The sequence below is a fragment of the Haliotis rubra genome, unplaced genomic scaffold, assembly GCF_003918875.1.
Source record: "Haliotis rubra isolate DU_JTF1 unplaced genomic scaffold, ASM391887v1 Scf7, whole genome shotgun sequence".
Classification (NCBI taxonomy): Eukaryota; Metazoa; Mollusca; class Gastropoda; order Lepetellida; family Haliotidae; genus Haliotis; species Haliotis rubra.
Window position 1 is genome coordinate 1800407 of NW_025767412.1, and position 27967 is coordinate 1828373.

A 27967-nucleotide genomic window follows, 5' to 3' on the forward strand; every position below is an offset into this window, starting at 1 on the left:
CAAGATATTCACCTCCTTTTCATGGGCAAGTATCCCTCTGAACTGAGGTTGTTTCCACACGTTTACACACGTTGCGGCATGAATCAAAGGGATGCGGTAGTGTAAACTAATTAGAGCTAATTGAGTTGAAGGTGTCACTTGTTCCTTATTTAATTAGGATTAATTTGGAAAGAATTAATTAGGAAGTACTCACTGTTACGACTAAACACTACCGATAACAGATCATAGTTTCGAATCAAAACATACTGAGAAGTGTTTTGTTTTCTTTCATAGTGATATGTGATGATATGCCCTGGTCGGATGTCTTGAAGTTTGGATAACTCGAGATTTGTTCTTAGTCCCATGAATATCAAGACAACAGTGCTCAACTGTATATAGATGAGCCTGTGTTGTCTTGTTAAACATAATATTATAAACATTGTATAAAAAATTATTCAATATACTAAACATCGCACAAATGAAATTCTGGGTATATAAAATTTTTGCTTTTTTGGTATCATGCTAATCATCCTTGAAAATTGTGCATCTACATCACAGCTCTAATAACTGTGCAACTTTATATCTAACCATGACATAAGTAAAAAGAAACATCCCATTTGTACCATCAAAAGCACAGTTTCACAGCATGTAGGCACTTACAGACATATAAACTCCACACAACAAGACCACTACACACATACAGTACAGTACAAGTAGACATGTCCTGCAACAACCTCCAGTATCATGGACGAAACCCACCTCAAGGTCAAGGATCCTTCCAAGATTATCAAGAAACCACATGATCCGAGGATGACCACGAAAACATTGCAATCACCCTTTAATAATTAATGTATTTACATGAATTAACTTTAAATATATACAAGAATATTTATTCTCTGGTAATTCAAACACTAAATACACTATTAAAAAAGTATAAGATAGTGTTCTTAAGATAAGAAGTGAGACTGAAATGTGTGAAAATGATTAGTTAAATTGTGGGTTATGTTCTTCAGCCTGGTGTCTATTTGAAGACTTGAGTCTATTTGTAGACTGAAATGTACTCTCAGAAATTAAGTTATCTTATCTAAAACAATGCATTTACAAACTTAAAAACATTTATCCAAATGGAGGCAAGAAAAATGCTTAATTCCACACCTGAGGCAATAAGGACCAGTTTGGACAACTTTTTAATTCTCTTGGGACTGGGTGATAGATAGCCTGGAGTTAATTATAAGCTGGTCTAAAGATAACTAGTGCCCTGCGTGAAATAGAGACATTGTCACTGTGTAGGTGACTTACTGCTGAATACATCCACTCCATACATAATACATGGACAATGCAGTGAAACCAAATCTAATCCCCCAATAAAACTTTTTGATTAGTCAGTTAAAGCTTTCTAACTACAAAGAAATCTTTAGCCCATGTGATTTTTTCAGGACATTAAGATGCACTCAGTTGGTGAAAATTTAACCAGTGAACAAAGATTAACTTAAAGCATTTAGAAATAAGTTTAATATACTTTTACATTTTCTTATACAAAAGTGTTTGTGAGCTATGTGAACACTTGCAATATTCTTGGTTTCAATGTTTAAAGTTTGCTCTACATTTTCCAATTGTAGTCAGAACGGGTGCGTATAACACTTCATTCTACAAAATAAACAGATGTGATAATTCTGAGACAATACAAACATGAGGTGGCAACACAGACATTGTCAGATAAACAATGTTAAAATACAAACCATACCGATGTGTGAGAAGTAAGTCATTAACAGTACTAACTTTGGTGGACCGGTTTGGGGCGACGTAACTTGGCGATTCTCATCAGAAGGTGATACCAGGTCAAACTGTATGGGAGTGTCGATTACAAAATTGTCCGTCGGGGTGGCAGCGGGTGTTGATGATTGGGAATGATTGGCACTGATTGGCAGAAATGAAATAAAAGACTAAAATCAGCACTACAATTACAACACAAAACAAAAGAATACATGCAGTTAGTCCTCTGGTAACTATGGTAACAAACAATATAAATATTAGTTCACACAATACCAGCCATGAATCCACTGGTTTGGTTGCATTTGCAAAAGTTCAACACAAAATTTCAGTTGTCAGATTTAATTTGAAAAATGTTTAAATTTCAGAAAATTATGCCAAAGATATTCAAACAGGGTGAACATAAAGCATCTAATAAAATGGCATGATGTTGAATATGATTGAAATTGATTACATGTTAAATAAAACTTGGTATATATATGATATATGAAAGTAGAATTTGATGATGAAATAATATTTTCCTGAAAACATTACCAACCTAACAAAGACACATATTTGACACCACACATGCAAAGAGAAGTCTAGCTATAATTCCCAATAACATTCACGTATTCCACGATAACACTCTTTACTCCCAGCAATGACACAGCTTACAATAGAACCACAATAGACAAACCAGGACAATCATCACACAGTTTGCATCTCATTGCTTGTTGTACATGTGATAATGGTGTAACGATACGGTATTGTATTATGGTAGAACACTTAAAGCTGTACTGTTATACAAATAAGTGTGAATGAACACAGATTCAAAATGATAAATAAAACAACCTGTTATACAGATTCACATGTATTTCCAGTTGACTAAAAATAACATCTCATTCACACTGGCCTCATGTTTTGCGCAAAATAAAAAATATATTCTTGAAATATAATCTATAGCTTACAGTATTTAAGTATAAGACTTGACAATCGTAAGTCTATATTTAAGTATAAGACTTGACAGGTGTAAGTCTATATTTAAGTATAAGACTTGACAATCATAAGTCTATATTTAAGTATAAGATTTGACAGTCGCAAGTCTATATTTAAGTATAAGACTTGACAATCGTGAGTCTATATTTAAGTATAAGACTTGACAATCGTAAGTCTATATTTAAGTATAAGACTTGACAGGTGTAAGTCTATATTTAAGTATAAGATTTGACAGTTGCAAGTCTATATTTAAGTATAAGACTTGACAGGTGTAAGTTTATGTTTAAGTATAGGAGTTACGATCACCTTAGTGCTATAAATGCTTTGTGGAATGTACCTCAACCTTCACAGCACCCCTGAAATTTAACGGATCTCCAAAATTTAAAACAAATAGTTCAGGGTACTTACAACTTGAACCATGAAAGAATATCAATATATCAAACATAAGTACTGTATCACACAATACTGGAGTACATATTCTTTCATGTCCCTTCCGTATCGTTACACCTAGTGTATCACGTCAACTTGGATAACTTATGCATCCCGAGCACGTCAACAATGAACCATCAAAATGTGTGCATGGCTGCAGCTGTGTGGAATATAAAAATATGAAACTTTGGACAAAAATCTTCAGAAGAATGTCTTGTAATTACTCATACCGAACAGGACTTGCTTTCTCTGGAGCCGGAGCCGAAGCGGAATCTGTGGACTGATTCTTCATCAATACAGCTTGCTGCTCCTGAGATGGAGGTAACAAACAGAATGGAATTGTGAAACGAATGGAATGTATGCAGCAATGTGATTGGTTGAAATATACTGATATATTGGATCTGAGGGCCAAATACACAGACACATAGCCTGACTTCTTCAAATTATTACTGAGAGTCCCAAGTTCCCAAACATCTATAGACAACAGTAAATTAATATTGCATGGAACCACATGGGCCCCTTGGAGAAAGTTAACTAAGTGTCAAGGTGATCATAACTTTAACACAGAATCAAATGTATGCAGCAATGTGATTGGATGAAAAACATTGACCTGGCCTATTCACAGATAACTATTCAATTATTATATCACAAATTTGAGAAGCATGACTACACCTATTTGAACAAGAATACTGCATCCATTACATATTGCATTTGATTACCGCTTGTGAAAATTGTTTTGGTTATTTATTTTCTCAGCTTCTGCTGGTAACACACATGTAGAGCTCTTGAAAGCATGTGATGTCAAGACGACATAATATCCAGCATTATGTCGTGTTTTATAGTTGATACATATTCTACATTTGAGTACATGATAAGAGAGGATAACTACTGATAATTTGTTCTCATTTACAAAGTTATATTTCAATGTAACACTCCTGATTTCACTGGTGTCTTTCTGTCGGCAATATTAAGGGTTCGAATTTTGCAATGCTGTAAATCTCACTAGAATAAACATTGAGTAAACATTTTACTGGTGTTGTTCCTGGCTTGGAGCTTGTATTTAAGCAGGAATTCGGACAGCTCACAATGTGAGTCTGATGAAACAGAGCCTATGTCACAGTATCAATCAGTTATGAAGAATAAATCAATGTTGTCAAAAGACTATAATCCTTACTTTCTTCTTTGAAGTAGCTTTGCCTCGAACATATCCACTGTCCTTCACAATGTTGTTAATTGTCGCAATCCACTGAAACAAATGAGGAACATGGTCTTCATATGATCATATCCAGGCAGCTTTGAAAGAACTGTCACATCAACATCAAGGAACAGCAGACGCAAACAAGGGAGATAATTCAGTGTACTTTCATTACGTTCAAATCCAACTTCAGAACTTTGATCATATTCATGTGTCCATATACCCAACTCATAAATTAAAGAACACACAGATGACAGATTGGCTTTGAATGTGAACAAGGTACTCTGAATTATCTCCCCTTATCATAGTCTGCTGTTCAGGCTTTAGAATGAAAGTCATCCTTGAGCTCTACTTTTCTTGTATTTGAGTCAAAAGACCTCTTTAGTGTTTTTACATTTGGTCATGACAAGGAACACTTCCTCTCATTTCAAACACTGCATACACAGAAATTATCTAGTTCTGATGCAATACCTAGTTTCAATTCCAAACCATAATGAAGCTTATATTTCCAAAGGCTTTATAACACATCGAAAGAGACACAGAACACACATCTATTTAAGTTCAGCAAAGATGGACACATCTTCGTCTCTGTACCCACCTCATCCCTCTCCCGGTAGTTCTCAGCTTGAAGTAAACAAGCTCTGTGAAACAAGTACATGCATTAAAACACAGGTCAATCTGGTTACCAACAGACAGGTGCCACAGGTAACATTACACTTACATTGGTATCATTTGTCCCAAAAGACAACAAAAACACTCATTTCTGTATTCATTACAATGTTGTGCTCACAGCTAAAATACAACAAACCTGTGGAACAGAAATAATCAAACTTTGTGAAAGTTCTTATATTTCTAACTCCATTAACTGTCCTTTTAAGACAATATATCCTCAAAATCCATCAAACTCAAGGTTAAGAAGGTTGCATCATGTTAAACATTATATATGTCATACAGGTTTATTTATATCTGGCAATTTTACACCACTTTAAAAAAATTCCCAACAATTCAATGAAGTGAATACACAATGCCATTAGAGAGTGGTCAAATGTAACATATGTTATATTTGGGATTACACTTTCTCAGTATAGTATGGATTCTAGTACTTTTGATGGGTTGAGTCATATCTGGGATTCGAACCCATAAGCTCAGAGTCAGCCACCTACCAGCTCAGCCACCACACCTTCCACGAAAATGGAAGTCAGACAACTGACAGCCTAGACCACAGACTTTGTGCACCCCTCTGATAAGTGTAAACAGCCAAAAGCTTTATGGAAGGCACGCTGGCTGAGCGGATTAGGCGGCTGACTTTGGCGATTAGTTGAGACTCTGAAGGTGTGAGTTCAAATCCCAGATTAGTACTAGAATTGGTACTTTACTGAGAAAGTGTAATCCCAAATATGACATGTGTTAAATTCAATGGAGTTGAGGAGAGGCAAAGTGGGGTAACCCACTGAGATTTCATGGTACAGTTTTAACATGAACACCCCTCAGTATACTGCCTCCAAGCCGACCTGACCTTGTTTTTCATCCTGTTAATGTTCAACTTTCAACTATCCGCTCCCTTGGCAAACACTTTAGACCACTGTGGTAATGTCTTTAAGAGGGTACACACGACATGGCCACAACGTGAAACAAACTCACAATATACCAACAAGGCTCTGTTCCATTATGAACAGGATTGCTTTTGTTTAAAAATCAAATTTTACTCCTGACAATGTATCCCTTGAGCTATCACAAATGTCACTCACTTCTTGTTTCCCGGAGAGACAACTTGAAATACAAATCTGCGATCGTCTGCAGTCCCTGGCTCGGCAATCACACCCTCCTCATTGAGATCGATCACCAGACTACCAGCAAACTGAAACACAACCCTTCCAGTAAGTCGGAGGTAGAGCTGTAGTCATTCATCGATACCTAGAATATCATCAATACTTACTAATCATACTTGAATTATCTGTTTGTGAGATCACTATAAACAGAGTAAGAACTGACAGAGTTATCTGCCAACATGGCTGGAGGTGCGTCACACGAGGACATGGTGGTAAAGGGTGTGCCCAATAACTATTACAATTAATGACCATCCCTTAATTCAAAACATATTTATTCTTGGTTTTTCAGAAACAAATTATAATTTGTTTTAGAGACATTAATAAAACAGGACAAATATACAAATAAATAAATGTATGAAGCAAGAAATTTAAGGGTCGTATTTCAAATATTTCGTCATTTATTAATATTTGTTGCAGTATATCACGAAAGCAATATTATTGTCATTCCTGAATAATCAAATCACTAGTTGTAGGCAGAGACGACCAGAGTTTCATTTTACAATACTGGAAACAAAATCAGTATTTAAGATTGACATCGGCAGCAATTTCTTCATTCCTTCAATGCAACATTTCATGCATTACTAGTTACAATGTTGCATTAAAAGAATAAAGAAACCTTTTAGGGTCATTAACAAGATATGCAAACACAATTTTCAATCTACCAAACACTTGGAGCCTGACATGGCCCAGCTGTCTGAGGCGCACCAGTGTAGAGTTGTGTCCCTTGGTCGGAAACCTACAAATGTGGATTCAAACCAGTGTTCACGCTAATTCCAGGTGTGTCAGCATCCTTCATATGCTCGTGGATGTCACTAAAGCAGGAAACATCCAAGACATGCATCATTTTGGGATTTCCTCCCTCCCTGAGCTGATACATCGTGATATCAGTGGGATGATATCAGTAGAATGATATCAGTGGAATGATATCAGTGGAATGATATCAGTGAAATACTGGCCAACGTGACCTTAAACACAACTTACTCATTCCCTCATAACATACCTTGAATTTTATACAAGAAGACAAAGTCATCAATATCCCCCGCAATGGCAAAATACTCTTCATGATTATGTCTACGAGTTATGATTATGTCAAATATTTAGGTGCGTATATAGAAAAGTGGAAGGAGAGTATTGAAAGTTCTGCTCCAGAAAGGAACACTATCACCGATTTCAGTCTATGTCAAACTTGTTGCCATGGAAATGCCAAAAATATTTTATTAAGAATTCCAAAACTACCAAAAGGCACCAGTACACCACCAGATCTATGTATGTGACAAGTTTGGTGAAGAAATATTGAACGGTTTTAGAGTTCTGCTCCGGAAAAGACAAATGTGCACGGATGGACGGACGCACGGACGCACGCACGCACGGAGTCCATTTTAATACCCCCCGCAAAACGCGTTGCAGGGGATAATAATTCTTTGAAACAGTTTGCATTATGACAAATTACCATGGTTACCCTATATTTTCTAGCATTAAATGTGAAGCAAACAGACACTAAAAGAAAGCCCTCTAAACTATTTCAGAAATATCATATTGCATAATTACAGATGTATTAATCTTTCTCAGTTACTCTTTATTTTGATGCACAGACAAATGTTGAAATATTTCAGTAAACAAATACACTCATGGTATCTACTGGCAAACAAACTTTGAAAAAAACCTGTCATTATAACTTTACCAAAATATACAGACATGATACAGTTCACGCAGACATTTTATATTACTTTCAGAATCTCCACAATTTGATCGGTCTGGGACTGCTTTTCAGCTTGATCTCACTTTATCAAATGAATAGACATAATGGACTGTTCTACATCTGATCTCCCCATGCCAACAAAATGGACTGTTCGACGTCTGATCTCCCCATGCCAACATAATGGACTGTTCTACATCTGATCTCCCCAGATCAACATAATGGACTGTTCTACATCTGATCTCTCCAGATTAACATAACGGACTGTTCTACATCTGATCTATCCAGATCAACATAACGGACTGTTCTACATCTGATCTCCCCACATCAACATAATGGACTGTTCTACATCTGATCTATCCAGATCAACATAACGGACTGTTCTACATCTGATCTATCCAGATCAACATAACGGACTGTTCTACATCTGATCTATCCAGATCAACATAACGGACTGTTCTACATCTGATCTATCCAGATCAACATAACGGACTGTTCTACATCTGATCTCCCCATGCCAACATAATGGACTGTTCTACATCGGATCTCCCCATGCCAACATAATGGACTGTTCTACATCTGATCTCCCCACATCAACATAACAGACTGTTCTACATCTGATCTATCCAGATCAACATAACGGACTGTTCTACATCTGATCTCCCCATGCCAACATAATGGACTGTTCTACATCGGATCTCCCCATGCCAACATAATGGACTGTTCTACATCGGATCTCCCCATGCCAACATAATGGACTGTTCTACATCTGATCTATCCAGATCAACATAACGGACTGTTCTACATCTGATCTCCCCATGCCAACATAACGGACTGTTCTACATCTGATCTCCCCATGCCAACATAATGGACTGTTCTACATCGGATCTCCCCATGCCAACATAATGGACTGTTCTACGTCTGATCTCCCCATGCCAACATAATGGACTGTTCTACATCTGATCTCCCCATGTCAACATAATGGACTGTCTACATCTGATCTCCCCACATCAACATAATGGACTGTTCTCCATCTTGATCTCCCCATGTCAACATAATGGACTGTTCTACCTCTTGATCTCCCCATGTCAACATATGGACTGTTCTACCTCTTGATCTCCTATGTCAACATAATGGACTGTTCTCCATCTTGATCTCCCCATGTCAACATAATGGACTGTTCTACCTCTTGATCTCCTCATGTCAACATATGGACTGTTCTACCTCTTGATCTCCCATGTCAACATAATGGACTGTTCTCCATCTTGATCTCCCATGTCAACATAATGGACTGTTCTACCTCTTGATCTCCCATGTCAACATAATGGACTGTTCTACCTCTTGATCTCCCATGTCAACATAATGGACTGTTCTCCATCTTGATCTCCCCATGTCAACATATGGACTGTTCTCCATCTTGATCTCCCATGTCAACATAATGAGTCACATATGGACTGTTCTATTCTACCTCTTGATCTCCTATGTCAACATAATGGACTGTTCTCCATCTTGATCTCCCCATGTCAACATATGGACTGTTCTCCATCTTGATCTCCCCATGTCAACATATGGACTGTTCTACCTCTTGATCTCCCATGTCAACATAATGGACTGTTCTACATCTTGATCTCCCATGTCAACATAATGGACTGTTCTTCCTCTTGATCTCCCATGTCAAAATAATGGACTGTTCTACCTCTTGATCTCATAATGTCAACATAATGGACTATTCTACCTCTGATCTCCTTGTGTCAACATAATGGACTGTTCTACATCTTGATCTCTCCATGTCAACATAATGGACTGTTCTACCTCTTGATCTCCTAGTGTCAACATAATGGACTGTTCTACCGCTTGAGCTCCTAGTGTCAACATAATAGACTGTTCCACCTCTGTCATTTACACTGATCAGGTGATAGTATTCCGCCTGTTTCCCTGTGTATACAGGGACTGCACCGACCCAGGTAAGGACCCCCCAATGGAAGCCTCCACTGGACAACAAACATGGCAGACATGTATATACTATAGAAAAACCCGAGAATAGATGGTTCAAAACTGTTATGTATTTTCATCAATACTGAAGCAATGCATAAATCATGAGAATGATGTCTTTTGTGAGTGAGTGAGTGAGTGAGTTTAGTTTTACGCCGCACTCAGCAATTTTCCAGCTATATGGCAGCGGTCTGTAAATAATCGAGTCTGGGCCAGACAATCCAGTGACCAACAGCATGAGCATCGATATGCGCAACTGGGAACCGATGACATGTGTCAACCAAGTCAGCAAGCCTGACCACCCGATCACGTTAGTCGCCTCTTACGACAAGCTTAGTCATCTTTTGTGGCAAGCATCGGATGCTGAAGACCTATTCTACACCGGATCTTCACGGTTATGTCTTTTGTTACTTTCAGTGAGGAAAAAACGTTAATATAATTATTTCGAGAGACCCAAGTCATCGATACACGGGCAACTGTAGACAATGATGGATACACCATTTTCAACAGTGACATAAGCACTAATATTTCACAAAATTGTATACATAATACCTGGAATGGAGAGGCCATCAATTGCATCTTTCTTTTATCACATCTGCAATAATAATAGGCTATTTTCTCCCACTGCTAAATCCTCCTTTAATACAATGTTAAATATGTAAGATCAGTCATTGGTCACTTTTTAATACACAACAAAATTAGTCATAAAAAGATCAATAATTTGGAAGACATAACTGATCAATTTCAATCAAGTGTTTTTGAACTATAGGTGTGCTTGTAAACGTGCCGGGTCTGCAGGGATAATGATAAGAAAAATGTTTGTCTTTGATGTCGAAAGCGTGGTGGCTGAGCAGGTTAGATCTCTGACTTTGTGTGCTGGCGATTAGGTGCCTGACTCGGAGAGTGTGGGTTCAAATCCCGAATGAGACTCAACCAAACAAAAGAACTGGAATCTGTTCTTTACTGAGAAAGTGTAATCCCAGACCACGTTCTAAATGGAATTGTGTATTCATAGCTTTGATGTTTTCAGACTGTTTTAAATTATAGTTAGAAAATAGATGCAATTCCTTGAGATGTCTGATTGCTAAAAACAAGATGGAGGTATCATGAATGATGACTAATTTTTAGATTACAAGTATTTTTAATTTGCAAGAAAGAAATGGTTTCTTGTCATTTGCAAGTGTGTTTCTTAGAATTCATTATTTGAAATGTATTAAAAAATGGCATATATCAGAAAGATTTGGGTTAACAATATTCTATGACATGTAACCACAGTTATCATGGGTACACAGTAGAGAAAGTGGAGCATTGTATATGTGAATAGCTGTTTTGTGATTTGTTGTATCCATTAGGTTGAATGGTGTGTTTTGTAATACACTTTTTTATTACCACACGATGACGTTGTTGCACCTTGACTACTGTTATATTTTTAATGATTATCCTGAGCTAAAAAGAATTTACAGATGTTATGTTCAACTGATATTTGACATTGTACCAAATTGATTAAAAAAAGGTGAATATATTCTTCTTTATCAATATTCCATGTAGCCCTGACATTTTCACAAGCACATACATTTTGTAAAATTACAAGGCTGATTTAATGAATTATGTCTCTCTAATAATCAAATCTATTTGTGATTAATATCAAAATTTTATGAAAAATGTCTCTGAATGTGAATAAATCGATCATTGTTTCTCCTCATAATGGTCTACAAGTTCTATTGCTTGTAATTATAATAGAGTTCATGCATTTCTGGGTCATAATTGTCATGATTAGTGCCATTCAACTTGTCTAACTAAATATTATTGGGGCTGTTCAATTTCATGTTTTTAAGTATATGTGTACATGACAAAAACATTCCCGCTATCTGTTCTTGTGTTATTCTATAGTCATTGTGGTGTCCCCTAGTCCGGAAGCGATTGGTCAGTCAACTGATCTCACTTTCTTCAACAATTATTGATGGGCTTGGTGACTAATCGATATTCATAAAAAACTAAACATCAAATTTAACGTTAGGTTGTACGTTTCTTATTGCTATGTTTGTTAAGTTGAGACAGTAACAAGTGATCCAGTTTCCTGACTTGTAAAACTAGTCCCTAGTATGGTGATCTACCTTCAGTTGCTGGTGATCAGTAGCCCGTTTCTATATTGCATTGCTCTCTATAGTGATATCCCTTCTACATAACATCTCTAAATACATTTAATTTCTAACTGTGATATTCTGGTTGTTTTCCTGTTTTTTGGCGACAGACTTTATCATATAATATTACTTATTATCAACATATGGCCTGTTTTACTCACAATATGGTTAAAATATTGCCAATATATGACTTTAAATTTTAACTCACTCACTCATTTGCACAATGTTATGATTGTTTTGAGATGGGGTTTATGATTACAATGGATCGAATGCTGATCTCCGATTATTGATCTGTGTATTGTGAGCGATAACCAGCACTTGTGTCCACCATGTTTTACTACCTGGTTTCGGCTTCCACCGTGTAGCTATTACCTGGATTGGTGTAGCACCACACTGCTTCATTCACATGGGACAGGCTGGATAACATTGTGCACCTTGCAATTAGTCGTTCCATCATATGAGACAAGTGTTCTATACGTCATGTGTAAAGACGTCACCAAGTATAGTGGAGTAATTCTCATAGGTTTTACAGCTTGTTTACCAGTTTACCAGTTGCCATGGTTTTACTATGTGCATCTTGGGGGAAATGGGGCAAACACTTGCAAGAACACAGCACACAATATTGCTGACAACTCACTGATGACAAGAAAACTGACATGCTAACATACATGTCCTCAGGTATTATATTGATCAAAATAGTTAATCAATTACACATTTTTAAACAGTGAAATAATTTTCCAATATGCATGCATCTATGAAATTATCAAGAACAAAGTTCAATACAAAGAAACATCACTGAAATTTAGAATAATTACGCATTCAGACAAAAATATAAACTATGATTATTGATTATAGGAAATCATATTGAAATGAACGATGTTTGGTCTGACTGTGGGACAGTCATTAAGAGTTGAACTGCGAAAAATATACACATCTAAAGATATCAAAAGATGTAATGGCATTGACTATGAAAAGGACAATATCTTAATATTAAAACATGCACAAAGACATTTGAGTAACAAAAGGGAGATAACTCTATCAAACAAGTCAGTCTCTCCATCTTTGGAAAGGCATTTAGATGTTGGAAGAGTATTAGTTTATGGATAAAAGAATATATTTTTTATTGTTTGTACTGATATTTCAGAGATACTTCTTGCCTCTTATTTCAGTGAATGAATAGCAATAGAGATGTTACTTTTTGAACAATAACAATGAAGGTTTCATGTCTGACACATTCGTCATTCTTCTGAACATATGCAGGGATTACAGTACATGTTTCGGTTACCGGAGAAATAAGACTTCATACAATTTCTTTACAAAAATTATGTTGGACAGAGAAGTTATATTTTTTCAAAGTGCAGTTCAGCTTTTAATGTTCAGGAAGCACAGGAAGGGTTGAAATGAAATCCTAGATGAGAACATGTACTTACATCGACTGAGCCTACGCTACTGACCTAGAGAGGTCAACAGAGCAAGAGAAGGTGAAGGTTATATCGGAAACTGCAACCTCAGACAAGCAAAGTTCAAGGTCAAACAGAATCTGCAACCTCTGACAAACAGTAATATATACTGGTGGAAACGCATGAGGTCAAACATGAGAGAACAAGTGTTCATTTAGTTCCAGATTTTCCCCCAGTGCAATACAAAGCATACACAGAAACCTCGAATGGAATATAGGAACACTTATACTTGCATGTGTTCCCTTATTTGTTTCCTTCAGTATATATAACATACTTTCAACAACAAAGTAACAACCTTTTTAAGATGTCTTAACAGAGTAACATATGACAAAATCTTCATACATTGAATTATTAGGAAAGCAGGTTTAGAAATCACAATAAGGTCAGAGATTAATCTAAGCACCTATCATAAAATATCAACAAAGTCAATGACAGTCATGCTTTGTTACAGATATAGCACTTCACGAGGTGTTAGTCAGTTCAAGTAGTTAGAAAGTGAAATTTACCAAAGCAACAACACCAGGGTCAGTGATTAGTGTTTTTTAGATGATGGAGTGTTGCCATCACCATGAAATGTACAACACTGTGTCTGGTACACCTACCTCCTCCTTGGCCTGACTCATCAGGTTGCCCCCTTGTGTGAAGAAATACACCCGTTCCCACTTAGTGGTGATGAGGGCTTGTTTACTGAAATAGACAATGTAAGATCAGTTACAAACAAGAGTCATCAGAAGATGACAAATTCCCCCGGCCAAAAATGCCAAAAATCTGCAATAGCAAAAGGCACCACTTCAAGATCTGTTTGATATATCTGCCATGTCTTGTAGAAAGATATTGAAAGGTTCATCTGTTGTTTAATGTGTGGCAGTGGGAATGGTTAAAGCATCCACTTGTCATACTGAAGACTGACTGACTGAGTATGATTTTACACCGTTTTTTAGCAATATTCCAGCAATATCACTTCTGGGAAGACGAGAAATGGGCTTCACACGTGGGGAATCGAACCCAGGTTTGTGGCATGCTAAGCAAACACTTTAACCACTTGGCTACCCTACGGCCTGATCAGTAGGACACAGGGTACATACATTCGTTGAAAGAGATATCCTGCCTTCTGAGTGAGTGCTGTGTTGGGCGGAATAAACGGCATGTCTATAGGTGGCTCTGCATTGTACAAGTGGGCGCTCTGTTTCTCTATTGTGTCTATCAGTTCAACCGTCTTCTGAGTCTCCGTTGACAGTTCCTGGTGCACACTGAAATAACATGAACACACCCACTTTTTGAGAACTCAACAAATATCAGCATGTGAATTAAACAATTCAGTTACAAATACCAATTTCATTAAAATTTAGCAACTAAATACACAAATGTTCATGACTTTCAAGTTCTTGTTTTTGCACTAGGATGTATAATTATATTGAACATAGAGATTTTTTCTGGGTTACATCTTTTTATTCTCGAGTACAACGTTTCAGGGCTTGTTCTGGACCCATCATCAGTCATCATCAGTTACTGTTCAGTTTTACCTGATGATGGGGCCAGAACAAGCCCTGAAACGTTGTACTCGAGAATAAAAAGAAGATGTAACCCAGAAAAAATCTCTATGTTCATCAAATATCATCTTCTAAAATGCCAATCAAGCATATAATTATATTATTAATAACATATAATATAATTATGTTATATAGCGCGCTAAGTTCATCATCATATTTATTGGCCAAGAAGTGTACTTTACTAAGAAAGTGTAATCCCAAATATAACATATGTTACATTTGAACACTTTCTAAAATGGCATTGGGTATTTCATGGCCTTTAACTGACAGTATATGTACTGACATGGGTTACTAAAAATAGAATGGAAATACCCAGAAGTTGTAGTCCCCAAACCTAAGCCAATCAAAGGTCTCCATTTCTTGGCACTTACTATAATTGTTGATGCTTCAAGATATGCTGAATCTGCTCTTGTCTCTTTCTTACATGACAAAACTTTTAAAACTTCATATTGAAGTCAATACCTGTTTTTATTACCCACGTGGTCAACGTGTATGGGTAGTTGCATACTAATCTCGTACGTCACACGAGTGTCGTATCGCGTTGACCTGTGTCGTAATGACTTGACCTGAGATACTAACGATTTGATTGGATAACCGATGACCTCTCAGTTAGGTCACGTTGTGACGACGGAACTACTTGTTCATTCATAACAAACACGTGAATTCATTCATTCTACAACTTAGATGCATTGTGGGAATGTAAACATTGCGAACGTCGCCGTGTCGCTGTTTAATTGTGAGTCGAACTGAGACATTATATCCGTCAAAAAACATAAACACAATGTTTCCACCAATGATGTTAGCCGAGTGAAGCAGTTGCAAACCAAGAAATGGGGTGCTACTGAGTAGTTTACTGAAGGAGGCTGTACGAGAGGAGGTGATAACTGACATGCATCGTGACGTCGGTTACCAAGGGGACAGACGAGAAAAGGCGTAGTGACGTCAATACAGTGTGACGTCATGCAAAAGTGTACGTCAGAACAAAATTCTTCCGCAACCTCTTTATGAAACCAGTTTCAGTTTGAAACCACAAACCAAAACTACGCTATTTTGTCAATTTAATGCATGTAAGACGTGGGTAGTAAATAAAATACCACATGAGGTCTCATTACATACGAATTATACGAAACCATGATCTTCCTATGGTTACCATAGGAAGGACACTCGTTTCGTATAATTCGTATGTAATGAGACCTCGTGTAGTATTATATATATATTAACCTCTGACAAAACCCCTAAAAGATATTTCAACCTCAGACTTTGTCCTTAGTCAATAGAGTATGACCAAAAATTATTGAGAATTTTAGGAATATGTTTAATTGGATTTCAAGTATAAACAACCTTGACCAGTACTTGGTTTCATTCAAGAGAGACAACTCCGTTGATCCTTTTTCATTAGTTTGTGAAGAGTTATCCCCCTTTGTTTACTTGGTAGCAGACGACATTTTCAGTGATCCTCAGTATGAATGATTTAGAGAAGAGGAAGTTGATTTTAGAGTATTATAACAAGGACATCAGATCAGCTTAAGTGATTTCAAGTAGAACAGGCATTCCTTTGTCCACTGTTTATCGTGTTTTGAAAATTATTGCAAATGGATATGGCATTGAGCACCAGGGAGGCGCAAAGTAGGCCCAGAAAATTGACTGTCGGTGACAGGAGGCGGCTTGGTATTCTTGTTTCTAAAAACAAACGAAGGAGTTTAGAAATCTTAAGGCTGGATATGATTGATAGAGGAACTGTGGCTGTCTGTAAGGAGACAATCAGAACTGAGCTGCATGCAATGGGTTGGCAGAAAAGTCGAGGAATTCCATCACTGATCATGAAACCTGAACAAAAGGAGCGAAGGTTGAACTGGTGCTTACAGCATAGGACTTTTAACTGAGACAATGTGATTTTCTCAGATGAAAGTTCTGTGTGGCTGTTTCCTAATACACTGAAATTCTGGACCAAACAAACTGAAAAACCTTTGTATCAACGCCCAAAGTACAGTCCGAAATTTAACGTGTGGGGTGGCATATCTGTGTTAGGGGCAACGCCCCTCTGTGTATTTGAAGGGAATATGAACAGTGAGCGGTACACAGATGTTCTCGAGGGACATTTACGTCCATCTGCTCACGTGTTCTATGGATATTTTTGGATTTTCCAGCAGGACAACGACCCAAAACATCGTTCAAAGCATTCACAGGCCTGGTTTCGGACCCAACATATGACATTATTAGATTGGCCAAGCTATAGCCCTGACCTAAATCCAATAGTAAATGTTTGGGGACTTATGAAGGAAAGTGTCAATAAGAAAAATCTGACAAATATTGCTGAAATGAAAGAAGAGGTGGTCCGATATTGGGACAGCATGGACCACAACTTTCTAACTTCTTTGATCAGTAGTATGCCCCGCCGCATTGAAGCCTGCATTGCTGCCCATGGTGACTTGACAAAATACTAACTGTTCACCTGTCTTTGAATCTGGAGTTATTTTCTGCTAATATTCACTATAAATACGTGAGTAATGAGTGAAAAAAATATATAAAATTACAATCTTTAAATTCTCAGTAATTTCTGGTTGTACTGTACAAAGCAGGTTCAACAGGACGTCCTGTTGTTGTATAGAACAAATAAAGACCTTTCACAATACGTGTTCAGAAAAAAAAGAATTTCAAGGCACCAACAGCTAGGCCACAGAATTTGTTAAATTTGGCTCCTTGCATTACATACAACCCTTGAGAGTAGACGTCTACCCAATGCTGTACAATCATCGTCAGTTCAAATTGCCACACAGGATAATGGATACAGTACCTCTGAACGCTTGCTGCTATGTTTGTGAGGAAGTTTTCAATCTCCGGCTTGCAGACGGCATCCTGACCCATCTGAAAGAAGGACCTCTGGGCATGGAGGTACCCCATGATGGGCTCGAGGAGGAAACATCTCCGCTTGTACTGCACAGCATTCAGACTTGAGTAGTAGTGAAGTGAGGTCTGCAACAGACAATTCACAAATTGTAACAAAACAGGTCCTAGGTTTTACTACCTTGTCTGTCTGTCTGTCTGTCTGTCTGTCTGTCTGTCTGTCTGTCTGTCTGTCTGTTTGTTTGTTTGTTTGTTTGTTTGTTTGTTTGTTTGTTTGTTCATGACGCCCTCAGCAATTATCCTCTTTTAAATGACTGTTCTCTATTAATAATTGAGTCTGGACCAGATAATCAAGTAATTGTCATCATGAGCATCAATATACGCCAACGGACATGCATCTACTGGAGGGCCTGACCTCTCAGTCGGTTTGGGCATTGTGCCAGGTCCTGTGTGAATGAATGCGCGAGTTGGTTGGGTTGATGAATCTTTGAACAGTTTTCAATCAGGAAGATTCAGTATGAATATAATGCATCATGATGACTTTGAAAATGCTCTCAATCCACCACATACTTGGAGACTCAAGTGGTCTAGATTTCTAAGGCCAACAGTGTAGAGTTATGTCCCTTGGGCAGAACCCTATGACTGTGGATTCAAACCTCAGACTGATGATGTTTCTGAGTTTGTCAGCACAGTTCAAGAGCTCAAGGCTTTCACTAAAGCACTAAACATCTAAGGCATGCATCATTTCAGGCTGTTCTCTCTCTTTAGGTGACACACTATATCAGTGGAATAATAACCAAATGACTCACTCCCACACAACATACGAAGACTTTATAATTTGACAAATTACCATGCTTACCCTATGTTTTCCAGCTTTACATGCAAAGTAAATAGCACACTAAAAGGAAGCCCTGTCAACTATTTCAAACATTACATATCACACAATTACAAATCTATTAATCTTCCCGGTAACTCTTTATCATGACACTTAAAAACATTTTGAAATATTTCATTTGCAATCAGTGAACAAATGCACTCATGGTATATACTGGCAAACAAACTGCGAGAAAAACAGTCATTTTAATCCATGGTGCCTGACCAACGAGAAGCTTTGGACATTGTGTCAGGTGCTGTGTGAATGAATGAGATAGTGGTTGGATTGATGATGTTTTGAACAGTATTATTCATATCATAATGTTGGGAAAGTGTTAAGGAAAACCTGCTGGTAGAGGTTAACCAATATTAACCACTTAGTATGCTTAAGTGTGGTTATGGTGCTGGCCAAGGATCATTTCAGCCAGTTTCAAAATCAGTGTAAGCAGATTCTGGCATGACCAAGGGAAGTAACTGAATGAAAATTCATGTCATGGCCTGGTCATGTGTGATCAGTGTGAAATTGAGATATTGTTTGCATATGATCTAACTTCACTTGGGTCATGCTCCGTAACATGAGTGAGTGAGTGTGGTTTAACCTGCAATATTAATTCCATATATCATAGTAGCTTGTACAAAATCACACATCAGCAAGCTCGATAGTAAGTTTGACAGACATTCTGTAAAGTTGAATATTCAGTCATCTGCTCTTACCCCTGGGACAGTGAGTGTGTGAGTGAGTGAGTGTGGTTTCATGCCTCATTTTGAAATATTTCAGCAACATCACAGTGGAGTACTCCAGAAATTGGCTTCTTGCATTGTACCCATGAGGGCAATCGAAACTGGGTCTGCAACGTGACAAGCGATCACTTTAACTACTAGGCCCCACCACCGCCCCTACCCTGGGAGCACAACACAATGAAACTACATGAAAAATTAAGGGAAAAACTCATTATTTTGGGAAAACAAATTCTAAAACCTATTTTGCTAGTTAATTCAAAGACTACAAACAGCACATATCTAATTTTCATCATGTACATACACTCAGGTGAACAAGATTACTGAAAACAGGGTGACAAGTATAATTGCCAGACTGACACAACTCCTACTGAACATGAGTATCAAGGCTGCTCAAAGGTCTAACAATACAACAATACAATAACCATGCAGGGGTATTTCAAATCCCCCGGGCAAAGGTCCTTGCCGATACAGCCAGTTATAGGTCAGGTACACAATTTACTCAGCATTTACACATTGATCAGTTTCTGGCTGTTGAAGGATCCCCATTGGCTCAGTTAACTACACTGGTGCGGAGGCCAGTCAGCTGACCTACCAGGAAGTATATAATCCTGTACTTCTAGAACTGACTACACTCCATCCCAGTGTTAGGATGCACGCTATGTTGACTGTTTCGGTGTATCTGGGACTTGTCTTGCTGGGGAGCCTCGTCAGCTCATCCCAGGGCAGATACAGCCACCCCAAGTATCACCCCAGAGCTCTCAACAAACATGACACACAGCTCTATGGAGGTAAGAACTGTGTGGTACATAATGCTGTGCTCAGCAGTGTTATATAGATCTAATGGTGGGTGTACGGGTAAATAAACATGTCTGGACCCGGTGATCCATGATGGTTAGGTGACACTCAGTTAAACATGTGACGAGTGTACCCACCTCATGCTACCAGCAGAGGCTACACACAATTCCTGAATACCTGCATGCTATGAAGATAATTAAAGTACGTACAGCAACTTTATTCAACCCAGGACTGGTTTCCATGTGCAGAAGTTTAATACTCTGTCACACAGTGCTTCTGGGCATCTCCATATTATTATGGATTTTGAATTGTTTACTTTGTTTGTTTTTGGTTTTTTTAAATCCATTTTCATTTTTTCTATTTTTATTGCAATTGTTATCAGCAGAAACTCTCATGTTGACTGTAGTCAAATGTTTTGTGCTGGTCAAATAGATTGTCTCTAAAGCTCATGGAAAGGCATTCCTCCCTCACCATAGCTCGGGTCTCGGGGTCTGAGTTTCTTCGGGGGGGGGGGAGGGAGGGGAGAGATTACGCAAGCCACCCACCTTATACACAACAGTGAATGTAGGTCAGATAATATTGTACTTCCCTTGTGCATAGTGTAACTACTATTTCAAGCACTATGCCAGTCAATACTATGTTATATCATCCAAGGTGAACAAACAATAGTGACTGTGTAACAAACAATAGTGACTGTGTAAGTGAAAACAGGAAACTAACACTTAAACATCGCTAGACATGATAATTTACCATCCCAGCTGTAGTTCCTGATAAGCTTGTCATTGTTGTCCCAACGTACTGGTGATTCAATCAAAAACCAGTACGGGGATATAATTTCAAAGAATTTCTATTCCATGACTTGAAATCAGTATCGTAAGCAATTATTTCAACAGGGATAATTTATCCTTAAATTGTATTATGTTAATGCATTTTACCTATGTGCAATTATTTAAAATAATAATTAACACAAGTTTTTTACACTTTGGTACACTATGGATTCATTTTATGTACAAGAGAGTTTTATTAGTCACTGTTAAACTTCTTGTGATACATGTAATTTGATAGTCAAACAACAACAAATATCACTACAGTATTTATTCAAAATGAGGGATTGATTGAGATGAGTTTATCATAAGTATTAAAGTAACATGACATGTCAGCAAATTAACGAATGAAAAACACACATTGTCAGTGTTAGCCCTGGGCATAAAAATTTAGGAGTCATAATTACTCCCTGGTGTCATGAGAGGGAGTCATGGACATGTTTTAGGGAGTCACCTTCAGTTTGGAACTTTCATCCAGGCAACTGGGATTGTTTAAAAACGACACAAAACAAGGTAAGGTAGGTCAGGTGTTCAATCAGCACTGAGCAGTTAACTGGCAAACATTAAACTAAGAAGTTTTAAACAACAGCAAATTACAATATGTACTCAAACATAAACTAAAATACATGAGAAGTTTAGATTATGTGAACTAAGGGCCCAGTAGCTTTGAGTCAACAATGATGCAAACTTCTAAATTCACTGCATATTAGAGATAATTTTTGTGTCAAATACGCAGGTTTTCTGTATCATTCATAGCAAACATTGATTGTAGAAGATTCTCTAACTAGCAAAACCCATAAATATACACATTATTCTGTCATATCTCACACAAATCTTTGATTCAAGCCCAAGACCAGCAACTCCTGGCACATGCAAGGGATGCAACTCAGTACAATGAGCCTCATCTACATGACTCACATATATCCTACTATGAGGGAAGGACCATCAATCCTTTAATAATTCCTATAATTAATCCATCATGCATTGACATATTAAGTGTGGCAATATGGAAGAACTGCGCATTCCATGACATTTTTTTAGTAGTATATAATCTTGTACGAAGATGCTACAGCTAGCTGTTGGTTTCAGACTGTCATGAGGTACGGAAGGTGGGAGGCTACAATGTATCTGGTGTGTACACACTACACATGAACAAGACCACACCCTTCCAGGTACGACTAAACAACGTGTGCACAGGTCATTTATTGTGAAGGATAACCATATTCTGTTACAACTTCCCTGCTTCAAATTTGTAAGTTTCCTCAAGGAGAACAATATTCATGTTCTTTCATTCATTAAAATTAGCTTCCTTTTACAAAATAATAGGAAGACACAATATTTGTTATCATAGCTTTAAATGTTTATACATTTATCAGACTGATTGCAAAGAAGTTACTGTTTATTCTTGAAAATATTTCTTCACTGCAGTAAAAAAAGATATTATTACAATATGTCATTCTCAGGGACCGGATTTTATCAATGGAAAATTGGAAATGTGTCCTTTCACTATCGTCAATGCTATGTCCCTTCAGCATCATCAATACTGTGTCCCTTCAGCATCGTCAATACTATGTCCCTTCAGCATCGTCAATACTATGTCCTTCAGCATCATCAATACTGTGTCCCTTCAGCATCCTTCAGCTTCATCAATACTGTGTCCCTTCAGCATCGTCAATACTATGTCCCTTCAGCATCGTCAATCAATCATCAATACTATGTCCCTTCAGCATCATCAATACTATGTCCCTTCAGCATCATCAATACTATGTCCCTTCAGCATCGTCAATACTATGTCCCTTCAGCATCATCAATACTGTGTCCCTTCAGCATCATCAATACTGTGTCCCTTCAGCATCCCTTCAGCATCGCTAATAATACTGTGTCCCTTCAGCATCATCAATACTGTGTCCCTTCAGCATCATCAATACTGTGTCCCTTCAGCATCATCAATACTGTGTCCCTTCAGCATCGTCAATACTATGTCCCTTCAGCTTCATCAATACTGTGTCCCTTCAGCATCATCAATACTGTGTCCCTTCAGCATCGTCAATACTGTGTCCCTTCAGCATCATCAATACTGTGTCCCTTCAGCATCGTCAATACTGTGTCCCTTCAGCATCGTCAATACTTTGTCCCTTCAGCATCGTTAATACTATGTATGTCTACAGGTATATTGTGAGCACACGGCAGACAACTCATTCACAGTCATACAGAGACGGATGTCCCCAGCCGTCACTTTCATCCGATCGTGGCCGGAGTACGTCAGCGGATTCGGCAATGTTCAGGACAGCTACTGGGCAGGGCTCAATCATATCTTCTATCTCACATCTACAGGTAATGGTGGACTAGAAGATTATAACCCCAGATTTATCCAGAATTCTAAACTAAGTGCTCTTAGCAGAAAACAATGGAAAGAGCATTACATTGTTCAAATATTTGTATTTTCTATTATTAAAATATCTATTAATTCAGAGGTGTGTACTTTCATATAGCTTTCAATGCAGTGATGAAACACTAAGCAGTACAGACTATCACTTTATTTGAATACAGGGTTACACCTGACTTAATTATGAGAAATTGTTTTAATGTGAACAATTCAAACAAACTTGCATACCTGTAAATAGGGAAATTACATAGAGGGCTGCCACTGCCAGCATGGTGTGTGCCCGGCACATGGCACATGCAGCTTTTATATCACCTGAGTGCACAGACTGCAGGAGCAGCATGTGCCAGAGCCAAGGATGTACCTGCCGGCAGCCAGCTCATCTGTATGGCATGCTGTTAGGGACAAAACTTGTAACATGTGCCAGGGGTGCTGTGCTGTACATTGTATGAACAATTGAACCTGTGACATGTCAATGATCCAGTTATTGCTGTAATTCAAGTTTTAACAATACTGCTGGCACAAAATAGGAAAATGTTCATTCCAATTTGGCAATTATTGTCCGACAGTTGCTGCTTGTTCCAAACACTGGCCTCTGAGGAGGTCTAGATTAATCCCTGTTATAATGCAGGTAGTTCTGAAACAATACCATGGAATTGGGAATTCCTTTTAACCTGCCAAAACCACATATGCCTTTCTGTGGGTGCATGTGGAGTCTGACGGGGTGATGAATGAAAAGAGTAAGTGAGTGAGCGAATCCTTCAGACGCTGTTATCAAAATTCCAGCAACATAATGGCAGGTGTAATGGCAAAATCCACAAATCTGTTTAAGAGAATTGAACCTGGCCTTGGTGTGACAATCAAATGCTTCAACCACATTGCTATCCCTATTGTCCCTAGAAAGGTAACCTACCCTTGAAGTTTACCTTTTTGAAAAAGTTAAATACCCTTTAAAGTGTTTAACACAAGCCAGAAATCAATGCTAATCTGAACCTATCAGCACAAGCCTGGCCCATCTCTTCATGAATCATGCAGTTACATAAACTGCCACCCATGAGGATCCAGGTTAGAACTGGTCTTCAGCAACCCATGCTTGTCGTAAAAGGTGACTAACATGATTGAGTGGTCAGGCTTGCAGACTTAGCTGACACATGTCATCATATCCCAGTTGTGTAGATTGATGCTCATGATGTTGATCACTGGACTGTCTGGTCCATATGTGAGGCAGATCCCAAAGTGGTCACAAAGCCCCCACATATTTGAAAGAACAAATCATCTGACAGTTACTTAAAGTCCAGCTTGATTTTAGACTAAGTGCAAATCGTTTCCATGGAAATCATGAAACACATAAATGACAAATATCTGCAAATAGCAAAAGGCACCATTTCAAGATCTGCCCCACATATCTGCCAAGTTTTGCTGAAAGATATTACGAAGTTTTCGCATTGTGCTCCGGAAACAAAACCTACCCCTCCCTTTTGAGACTACTAGTAAATCCGAATCGTTTCCATGGAAACTGAGAAAATAATAAACCACAAAATCTGCAAATAGCAAAAGGGACCACTTTGGGATCTGCCTCACATATCTGCCAAGTTTTGTTCAAAAATATTGAACTGTTCTTGAGTTATACTCCGGAAATGAAGCCCACCCTTCCTTTTGGGATTAAGTCCAAATCATTTCCATGGAAACCGAGAAAATAATAAATCATAAATATCTGCAAAAAAGCAAAAGGCACCACTTTGGGATCTGCCTCACATATCTGCCAAGTTTTGCTGAAAGATATTAAGAAGTTTTCGAGTTGTGCTTCGAAACAAAACCTACCCCTCCCTTTTGAGACTAAGTCCAAATCGTTTCCATGGAAACCAGGAAAAATAAAATTTCAAAACCTGCAAATAGCAAAAGGCACCAATTCAAGTTCTGTTTGATATATTTACCAAGTTCTGTTGAAAAATATTGGACGGTTCTTGAGTTATGCTCCGAAACGGCCCACACACCCCACCCCCCCCCTTTAAGACTAAGTCCAAAACGTTTCCATGGAAACCGAGAAATATAAAAATGACAAAAATCTGTAAATAGCAAGAGGCACCACCTTAGGTTCTGTTTGATATATCTACCAATTTTTTTGGAAAAATATTTAACAGTTTTTGAGTTATGCTCTGGAAACAAAATGATTACATGCCGGGGGGATAACAAACCAACCAACTTAAACTGCCATTTTCATCCATGAATTTCTTACTTGTATATTTCAACCTGCCTCATAATTTATCATAACTTATCAAACAACAAACTCTTGCAAATGTTTTTTCTTCAGGAAATAATGTGTTAACAATCAACATGCAGACGTGGAATGGCGAAGCTCAAAATGTGCGTTATTCATATTTCCGTCTACAAGACTCGACCTATTTCACACTGAACATCGGAGGGTTTTTTGGTTCAATCCCCGATGATCTCTCCTTCAACAACAACATGCCCTTCGCAACCTACGACCGCCCTGACTTGAAAGGCTGCGCCTCCCAACAGATGGCAGGATGGTGGTACAACTACTGCAGCTACGCACTCCTAAATGGAGTCTACTACAACGGCGGCAGCTACACACCGACCGGCTCGTACTACAACGGCATCTACTGGAAAGACTGGCGGGGATATGGATACTCCTTGAAATTCGTGTCAATGACTCTGTCCCATATTTAATACACTGTCAGTATATTTTTCAATAAATAGGTGTAACAAGATATGTTTTTGTTTCTTTAAGGCTGCAGATAGCTATATTCCTGTGATATAATTACCTGTAAGTCATCAGGATCTGGGCAAGATAAACAAGACTGATATTATGAGAGTTTCTCCAACTGTTGGAGTATAATAGCATTATGTCGACCTGGACACCTTGCCTGAGAAGTCAACTGATTCATCCCTGACAGCAAGTTTGTAGTACAAACCCAGCGTCCCACTAATTGGTTGGAGTGGAGAGCAGTCTAAGTAAACTTAGGCTCAGTATTATTCGTTACACTGCTATACTGAGTCTAACAAAACCTAGTAGAAGGTCTCGTCAGCTAACCTTTTGGACTGACCAATAAGAACACAGCTTACCAAATCGCGAAAGTTAACATTCGCACACACCGTTTGAACCTTTACCTCAAAAAGCCGAACGATTCCGAATGCTATTTTCCGCACGATCGCTTCCGAGTTATACACACTATGAGTAAACAGTCACTGAAAATAGCGTTTTTGTCAATATTCAAGGATGTCATCTTGCGAAAATATAAGCAAATAGTAACCATGTCATTAGAAACCCATAAGCGTTTATACTGCAGGTCAAATATCTGTGTTTTATGCTTTTCATTTGTTGATAGATCAGTGTCAGCAACCAGGAAAGAGAAAATCCAAAAAACGTTTTGTAAGTCCCGCCGAACCCTAACAAGTAGTCGTTGTCTGATTGGTTAAATCCGTTCGGCTATCTCGCATTTGATTGGACGGTCATAGGTCGCTCAAAGATTAGCTGACGCGACCTTCAGCTAGGTTTTGTTAGACTCAGTATGGCAGTGTAACCAATAATACTGAGTCTAAGTTTACTTAGACTGGAGTGGAGAGAGTGACACACTTGATTTATTTTTAGACAAATTAGGACAGAAGGGTTTCACTCTGGTGTTAGAAAAGAGGTGAGAAATACACTTCAACATCATGATGCAATAAACCCAGCTACTAATTCTGAGCATCCTACTGATCACCTTCACAAACAAGCAATCAGGTGATGGTAAAACTACATGTGGACAGTATAATATTGATGAAAAACCCTGACAAATGCTATACCATTATTATACTGTCCAAATGTAGTTTTATTCTGATTAACTATATTAGAAAAGACTTATTTCCATTTTGCAAGAAAATCACACATGACACTATTAAACACAGCATTAAAATTGCCCCCGGAAAACATGAAATAAAATGAAAGTTGTAAATATCCTACTTTGTCTATTATCAAAAGATTTTAAACAGAGTATATCTTTCCCACTGGAACCAGTGCAGCTGAATGATTTCAAAAGCCTATTTCTGGTATACCCTGCAATTGGATTCTATCAAATTGCAAAACAACCAAAACATCTATCATTGACTGCCACAAATCTCTAAAGCAAAAATTATAAGCATTGTTTTTCAAGTTAACACTCACTAAGGTGTTCGAAGCACTGATTTCTAACACAAATATAGTGTTAGATAATTCAGTTTAAAGTCTCTGAGAACAGATACTGGTGTTTTAGTGTCCAACAAACTGCCTTGCGTAGTCGAAGTCTCGCTCACATATATCTTAACATTAAGATTTGATTTTTCGAGCTGGGATTTTTTCTTTTCTTTTCTTATTCTTAAAGAAATATGACCAGCAGATTCATAAAACAAGAAATAAAATTGGTCTTGCCTTACATGATGATGTCTGGAATACATAAATAATGAGAACAAGCTGACCACATAAAAGACTGGCATCCTTGTACTGTTCTCTTA

General features: G+C 37.9%; 2 protein-coding genes across 3 annotated transcripts in view; one reads left to right on the forward strand and one right to left on the reverse strand.

Annotated features, from left to right (window-relative positions):
• The window catches only part of LOC124258713 (DCC-interacting protein 13-alpha-like), a 66363-nt gene that overhangs the window by 19008 nt on the left and 19388 nt on the right, over window positions 1–27967 (reverse strand). Inside the window, 8 exon segments of the mRNA XM_046692788.1 lie at window positions 1759–1896; window positions 3384–3463; window positions 4328–4399; window positions 4947–4989; window positions 6097–6206; window positions 14069–14153; window positions 14552–14716; window positions 17811–17989. Of these exon segments, the coding sequence (XP_046548744.1) occupies window positions 1759–1896; window positions 3384–3463; window positions 4328–4399; window positions 4947–4989; window positions 6097–6206; window positions 14069–14153; window positions 14552–14716; window positions 17811–17989 (872 nt within the window).
• On the forward strand, window positions 19991–26208 carry LOC124258714 (angiopoietin-related protein 2-like). Of its 2 annotated transcripts, none has more exons than XM_046692789.1 (4): window positions 19991–20262; window positions 22183–22265; window positions 23262–23433; window positions 25788–26208. In XM_046692789.1, exons 1-4 carry the CDS (start codon window positions 20124–20126, stop codon window positions 26165–26167), a joined length of 774 nt encoding a protein of 257 aa, XP_046548745.1. In that variant the 5' UTR covers window positions 19991–20123; the 3' UTR covers window positions 26168–26208. The 2 variants fall into 2 exon arrangements, with proteins under 2 accessions (XP_046548745.1, XP_046548746.1); XM_046692790.1 differs by having other exon boundaries at window positions 19998–20262; window positions 23262–23427.

Excerpts from the sequence above, each read along its gene's own strand:
- LOC124258714 (XM_046692789.1), top strand. The coding sequence starts at position 20,124 with ATGCACGCTATGTTGACTGTTTCGGTGTATCTGGGACTTGTCTTGCTG. Across the intron at positions 20,263-22,182 it reads TGACACACAGCTCTATGGAG|ACTGTCATGAGGTACGGAAG; the intron begins GTAAGAACTGTG and ends TGTTGGTTTCAG. Across the intron at positions 22,266-23,261 it reads ACAAGACCACACCCTTCCAG|GTATATTGTGAGCACACGGC; the intron begins GTACGACTAAAC and ends GTATGTCTACAG.